The sequence below is a fragment of the Berghia stephanieae genome, chromosome 3 (assembly GCF_034508935.2).
Source record: "Berghia stephanieae isolate SIO BIC M18660-M18661 chromosome 3, UCSD_Bste_1.3, whole genome shotgun sequence".
Classification (NCBI taxonomy): Eukaryota; Metazoa; Mollusca; class Gastropoda; order Nudibranchia; family Aeolidiidae; genus Berghia; species Berghia stephanieae.
The window spans coordinates 78,463,009-78,470,508 of record NC_088362.1 but is presented as its reverse complement, the minus strand read 5'-3'; the positions used below and the strand labels follow the sequence as shown (position 1 = coordinate 78,470,508).

The 7,500-nt window shown below is 35.7% G+C and overlaps 1 protein-coding gene across 1 annotated transcript; it reads right to left on the bottom strand.

Annotated features, from left to right (window-relative positions):
- Positions 1-185: 185 nt before the first annotated feature.
- Positions 186-6,084, bottom strand: LOC144969352 (uncharacterized). The gene is made up of 5 exons (XM_078908461.1): positions 6,021-6,084; positions 4,369-4,482; positions 3,163-3,348; positions 1,642-1,732; positions 186-733 (listed from the first exon to the last, which is right to left on the bottom strand). Exons 1-5 carry the CDS (start codon positions 6,082-6,084, stop codon positions 532-534), a joined length of 657 nt encoding a protein of 218 aa, XP_078764587.1. The 3' UTR covers positions 186-531.
- Positions 6,085-7,500: the final 1,416 nt, after the last annotated feature.

Here is a 7,500-nt window from a genome sequence, read left to right as displayed (position 1 = left end):
ATCATTGTTTTAAATCTTAATTTTTAAAACATCATTATGATCAGTGTCATCATCATCATCATCATCATCATCATCATCATCATCATCATCATCATCATCATCATCATCACCATCATCATCATCATTATCATCAACAACATCATCGTCTCATCATCGTCGTCGTCGTCTTATTCGAAGGTCCGAGTCCCAGGCGAGAAAAGCTGATTTTTAAAATCAATTTTTTTTTTTTGTAATTATTTTTACTATTTTTTCTCACATACCTTTCCACATTCTTTGTTTATGTTTTGTTTTGTTGTTGTTGTTGTTTTTGTTTTTGTTTTTTGTTTGGGCTTTTTTTTTCTTTTTTTGTTTTTGTTTTTTTATCTATTTCTGCTCCGCAATTTATATTTTCATAAAGCCGGATTACGTGTCATCGGAGCGAGTGTACGTATTTACATGTCTGATAAACCAAATACTCCATTATAACAATGTCAAAAAAAGCCTATAATTGGGGTCTTCAAAAAGAATTACAAATATATAAATATATATCAGTTAAGAGTAATGGGATGTAAAACGTCTACCTGGTTCTGAGACAGCTTGAAGGCCGTATACTCTGTTTAGTGTCTTCCCCGTGGACAAATCCATTTCCCATTCCGTTGGCACAGATGACATGTTCATCTCCCACATTACGATGGTTGATCCATGAATGTGGGAAGACGGAGAGTAGGTGATTACATCCCCTTTGTAGCTGTGCCTGTGGGAGAAAAGAGGGGAGAGAGAGTGGGAGAGAGGAGGAGGATGAGGATAAAGAAAGAGGGAGGGAGAGAGAGAGAGAGAGAGAGAGAGAGAGAGAGAGAGAGAGAGAGAGAGAGAGAGAGGGGGGGAGGGGCGTGATTTGTGATTGTTATTGGAATTTTTTTTTCTTTGGGGGTGGGGGGGGGGGGGTTCAAAAATCAATTTTTCCCTCTTTTGTTTACTTTGGTTCATTATTGATTGTACCAAGATCTATTTTCTTTTGTTGATTGGCAATGTGAGTTAATGTATGATTTTTATTGGCAAATGCCTAGAAAAAAAACTTTTGAATTGAGTTGAATTGTTATCAATGCTGGTTACGATAATGAAGATGACAATGTGTGCCTATGACTATAGTTGTGGGGGGTGATGGTGATGATGATGACGACGACTACAATTCCATGATGATGATGATGATGATGATGATGATGATGATGATGATGATGATGATGATGATGATGATGATTGTTGCATCAATTTTTTCGAGCATAAAATGTGTAATACCATTTGACTTTAACCCCTTCCTTACCAGCCATTTTCAGAATTTTTCCCAAAACTTCACACCCAACCAAAACAAAAATAGCTTTTTCTTTAAAAAAACAAACAAACAACAATTAGATTCTATGCATAATATTGATCAGCAAAATGAACTCTACAACACATTGTCACGTTTTTATAGCTATAATAAAACATTTTTCTTTCAATTTTGTGATTTACAAAAGAAATCTGAATGATACAAGTGCTGGTTGGATCGTAACGAATGTGACGATTTTCCTATGGTTGGTAAGGAGAGGGTTAATGGCAGTGACTATTTATTATCGAATTTCCAATTTAGAACTGAAAAGTTTACATACAATAAATTCACCTTACCATCCTATAAGGTCACCTTTTTGGACAGTTAGAGGTTCAATATCTTCATCAACGCTGTCGTCGACTCTTATTCCAACACTTCTTGACTTGTCTAAAAGAATGGTATAGGAAATTAGCACGAAATGGGCAATAATAATTTCTTGTTACCTTTTGGATATGCTCGTAATCTATTGCAAACTACAGTCGGCCAAATCTAAAAGAACAAGCTACCTAATCATTGCTGGGTGGTCAGAGGGACAGGGGAATACCAGGGCACACCATCAGCCTTGGGGAATACTCAAACCATGAAGACATGTAGATTCACACTAGGCAATTTGAGTCGAATGCCCTACCGATCGGGTATTCTAATGAGCAAGAAGTCTAAGAATATTTTTTATTTATCGCCTCCATTTGGTATTATATCGTTGTGGACATATAAGTTATGTTTTTTTGTGTGTTTTTGTTTTTAAGGGTTTTACGGCGCTTGCAATACATTTAGATTATATCAGCGCCAGTAAAAAGGAAGAAACTGGGATAGTAAAAAGTTATAGAATTACAATTAAAGCACCAAAGAAAAAGTAAGACATAGGGGAACTGGGATCAAATTGGGATCAGATGCAGATTCCAAGAGCATACCACCAATGTACTTAGTTTGAGATCACCTATACGTCTCATCCGGACACAAGCACAAAATCCAACAAAGAGGAATACACCCAAATGCTTACATTATACATTGAAAATAACAAATATAATAATACAGAACAGAGAGATGATTTACAAGGAAAAAAATATCATCTCCCAAAACAATAACTATGCATTTGACTGTTTCCCTCTCAGCGAGGACTCCGGCCAGGGACAGGACAAAACCAAGTAATCTCATTCCAAGACAAAGACAGAAAACATGTTGAAAAACAGATATAAGGGGATAGAAGACACGGTATGTACCCCCCCTGCCCACTATGGGAGGTCAGCAACCCCACCCAGAAACACATATAAGTTAGAGTAAAAACTGTTAAAATTACTATTTGAGACTTAAATAGTTTGAGAAATATAAATTCATTCTTCTCAATGGCGCAAAACCATTCCAATAAGCCTTCGCGATTCTGACTTAGAAATCAACTTTCAATATCTTGTCCAAAGCCACACAATACCGTTTTGTAACGGTGGTATACATTTTAAAAATAATCATATTTGTATTATATCGTGTTGTTTGACAATATTTAATGGCTATGTGAAATTGGATAAAAATAACCAAAAAAAAAAAAAAAACAAAAAAAAAAAACAAAAAAAAACAACAACAACCCCAAAACAACAAAAACAAAACAACATTAATAATTAACAACAAAAAAAAAAAAACAACAAACAGATAAAATTTTGAAATTTGAAAAAAGAAAACCAAGTAAATTCAGCAACAACAATAACAATAATATCATCAACAACAACAACAACAACAACAACAACAACAACAACAACAACGACAACAAACATTCAGACAGAGAATGGTTTATCAAAGACTTATTTGTATGTCAAAACATTCCTGACCTTTCATATACCAATGAGAAGACTGTCCAACCAGCCTGAACTTGGTGGTGGATGTGATAGGTCTCCAAACCATGAACGTGATTGGTCTCACTCGAGCCCTGGGACTTGCCTGGTACCGCCATTCGACGAGGAAACCACAGCATTGAACTGAATAGGCATCTGCGTTCATTACATACAATCTATTTGCTGAAATGATTAGATGCAAAATGGACCGCACTGAGGGAATTGTATTATGTGATCTCTCACCTTATAACGGTGTTATATCATCTTGAACAAAATGCCAAAGTTTGATTTTAATTAAGTTAACTGGAAAAGTGATATTTTAGCTTTTGATGCATAACCAGTCAATTGCCGTACTCTGGAAAAACACGTATTTTAAAAAAGCATTGGCAAGAAAAGACGTCTTTCAAATATCAATTTATCTAAATAGTCCTTATCTTGGAAAAAAATCTCAAACTTGGGACTTCCAGAAGTCCAATGTTTAAGAGTTTTTGCCAAACTGATGGTCATTTAAATAATCGATATTTGAAGGAAGAGTTTTCTAGCCTAATTTTGTTATAATGACTATTTTTCCAGAGTAAGGCAGTTAATTGGGATTTATTGAAATGGATTTTTTAAAAAGCATATTCATTGTTGTCAAGTAATAATTAACACTTAATCCAAGCTTTGTTAGATTTAACTGATTTAACACAGTTTTGAGGCGGTGAGGCATAAAAAACTGTTTTGAATAAAGATCATATAAAAAATCAGTGTAATAATTTCAGTCTTGTAGAAAAAGAAGAAATTTTCTCAGCCCTTATCTAATTCGAAATAAATAAACTCGAACCATGTAAAATAGTTTTCTACGGCGTTTTCACCTTGATAACACGTCGTATCAGAACACTGGGGTTCCTTCACAAACTCTCTTTCATTAACTAATTCATTGCTGGGGCAATACTTTTTTTTTCCATTCATAAATCTCTCGCTCCTCTCCTCAATTATTTTGTGCAGGCTGTAGATAAATACAAGTTGGTTTGGGTTTTTTTGTTTTTTTTTTTCCCCCATCGAGCAATAGATAATATGATTTGTTCTTTCAAAACATTATCATTGTCAACAAAAGGAAACAACACCAACAACAAAAAAGTAGCACGGGTCACTGGATAATTATTTTTTTTTTGAATGAATGAATAAATAGATTATAAATAGATAAATAAATAAATAAATTACCATTAGCCGCTATATCCCTCCCGTGTCGGGAAACCCAGGGCCGATCCACACCTGCGGTTGCAGACCTTGTGCATGCTTGACCATCAGTGGAATCAATTGAGTACACGGGCATCACTGCTCAACAATGTAAATTATCATTAATCATTGTGTCGCTTTATGACATTCACATTCAAACCGGTAGGTCACTGGTTCGAGCCCTGCACTTAGCGGCGCAAAATTCCGTTATTGAAAAAGACCGCACTTGGCGGCGCCAAATTCGATATTTGGAAAAGACTCTTTATTCTCATTCTTTCATCTTACTCGGGTGTAAAATGAGTACTTGGTCGCCAAAAACATTGTCTCTGTCATTAATTTTTTTTTTTTTATACACACACACACACACACACACACACACATATATATATATATATATATATATATATATATATATATATATATATGTATATATATATATATATGTGTATATATATATATTATATATATATATATATATTTATATACCACCTACATGCGCCATGTCTCGTCCCACGTTGGCTTTGTTCCCCTTGTAAAGCACTTTGGGCACTTGAAGTGGATATTGCTCTAAGACCTCAGGTTTATAGAACTAATATTTTTTTCAGTAGCCCTAAGCAATAAGTAGTAGTAGAAGTAGTAGTAGTAGTAGTAGTAGTAGTAGTAGTAGTAGTAGTAGTAGTAGTAGTAGTAGTAGTAGTAGTAGTAGTAGTAGTAGTAGTGATAGTAGTAGTAGTAGTAGTAGTAGTAGTAGTAGTAGTAGTAGTAGTAGTAGTAGTAGTAGTAGTAGTAGTAGTAGTAGTAGTAGTAGAAGTAGTAGTAGCAGCTGTAGTAGTTTGTTTGTTTTTTTGTTTTTAAGGGTTTTACGGCGCTTGCAACACATTTAGGTTATATCAGCGCCAGTAAAAAGGAAGAAAATGGGATAGTCGAAAGTTCTAGAATTACAATTAAAGCACCCAAGAGAGAGTAAGACAAAGGGGAATTGGGAACAAATAGGGATCAGATGTAGATTCCAAGAGCATACCATCAATGTACTTAGCTTGAGATCACCTATAAGTCTCATCCGGACACAAGCACAAAATCCAACAAGGAGGAATACACTCAGATGCTTACATTATACATTAAAAAATAACAAATATACTAATACATACAGAGAGATGATTTACAAGGAAAAAAATATCATCTCCCAAAACAATAACTATGCATTTGACTGTTCCCCTCCCAGCCAGGACTCCGACCAGGGCCAGGAAAAAAAAAAAGTAATCTCATTCCAAGACAAAGACAGAAAGCATGTTGGAAAACAGATATAAGGGGATAGAAGACATAGTATGTACCTCCCTGCCCACTATGGGAGGTCAGGATCCCCACCCAGAGCTGTAGTAGTGATAGTAGTAGTAGTAGTAGTAGTAGTAGTAGTAGTAGTAGTAGTAGTAGTAGTAGTAGTAGTAGTAGTAGTAGTAGTAGTAGTAGTAGTAGTAGTAGTAGTAGTCCTTCCGAGCCTTTAGGCCCATGGAGCCGGAGTTTTATCCCAATTTCTATAGCGTGAAACGGATAATACCTTGTCTGTCCATGGGCCTGAAGAGGGGGAAAATAGAGGGGGGAGGGGGGGGGGGAATAGATATAAAGAAAAGAACACTCACCAATCAATACAATTTCCATCATAACCAACTGTGAGATGACAAGGTAAAACATATCCTTGTCCATAATTATATGCTTGTAGTGTCATTCGTTAGATATTACCAGCATTCATTATTCTTATCCGGGTTCTAGTAATTTTATGTTGAATCCGAAAAAAAAAAAGTTAAATAAATTAATTACCACCATGATGATCTACAAATATTATATTGGTGGATAGCTCAAAATCTAAAGCGGGATGATAATTTCTTTAAACTCCTAAAACCAACGTATACACATTTTGTGGGCTTGATTTAACATTCTTGTAATGGACAAAATTTTGCGTTGATTTGAGAGTATTTCCATTATAACAATGAGCCCATAACAATTTCGGATAATAGACCCATGAATAAGCACCAACACGTCGCCTAAAACCAAAAAGGTAATATGAATAAAATATAATATCCTTCACAATGTGCATATATCGGTTATAATTTTTACAATCTACGACTACCATAATGCACTAGAAAACTGAGGCATGAGAAGAATATTGGCGCATGCGCTAACCATCTTCCACGACTTGACAAAAGGGCAACAAATTAAATTAAGAATGTTTACAATCCATTTATTGTTACGTAGGCAGGTTCCAACGGGCGTCACTAGTGACAACGTTGATTGTGTATATTCTGACAAACAAGTAGGTATTGCCTATTACAACATATTATAAGGTAAAACATACACTGATTGACCAGTGACCACGTCCTATTGTTTGCGATGCGCAGTGTTGGTTTGGTTTGGTTTATTACATGTTTTTATCTTTCAGTTTCTATTTTCGCTTGTTTTTGTTTGGGGTTTTTTTTTTGTTTTTTTTTGTTTGTTTTTTTTTGGGGGGGGGGGGGGGGGTCTTTGTGTGTGTGTGGGGGGGGGGGGGGGGGGGGGGGGGGAGTTGCGTTGTTAACGTGTTTTTTTTTTATCTGTTTGCTCGATTGTCTTTTAATTTGTTTTGTTTGTTTTTTTTTTTTTTGTTTATTTCTTTTTCTCAATTTTTTTGTTGTTGTTTTTGTTTGGCCGTTTTGTGGACTTTTTTACGATATTTTGACCGATATCGAGAAATATTGACATGAGAGACGAAAGACCGAGTCCACTAGGTAACATATCACTGAGATGTAAACGCTGTAAATTGAGCCTTGGGTTCGTCGTATGTGGATTTGGTCGAGTGCCGAAACACACAAGCACGCAAACGATCTGGGTTTGTGTCAATGCTTATTAAAACCTCTTCCTACTTCCATATTATAGCAGTGTTCGTTTGTTGTTAGCTTTAAATGAAATCCAAGAGAAGAGAAGAGAGATAGATAGATAGGTTGATAGAGAGAGAGAGAGAGAGAGAGAGAGAGAGAGAGAGAGAGAGAGAGAGAGAGAGAGAGAGAGAGATCGTTTGGGATTCAATTCAGTGAATGACATCTGTGTTTAGGTGTCTCTCCCTATCTCCTCCTCCCCCCCCCCCCT

Bases quoted from the DNA above. Each gene is read 5' to 3' on its own strand.
- LOC144969352 (XM_078908461.1), bottom strand. From the start codon at position 6,084: ATGGACAAGGATATGTTTTACCTTGTCATCTCACAGTTGGTTATGATG. The intron at 4,483-6,020 runs GTGAGTGTTCTT...ATTGTTGAGCAG, and splicing joins GATGGAAATTGTATTGATTG to TGATGCCCGTGTACTCAATT. The intron at 3,349-4,368 runs GTAATTTATTTA...TAATCATTTCAG, and splicing joins GAGGGATATAGCGGCTAATG to CAAATAGATTGTATGTAATG.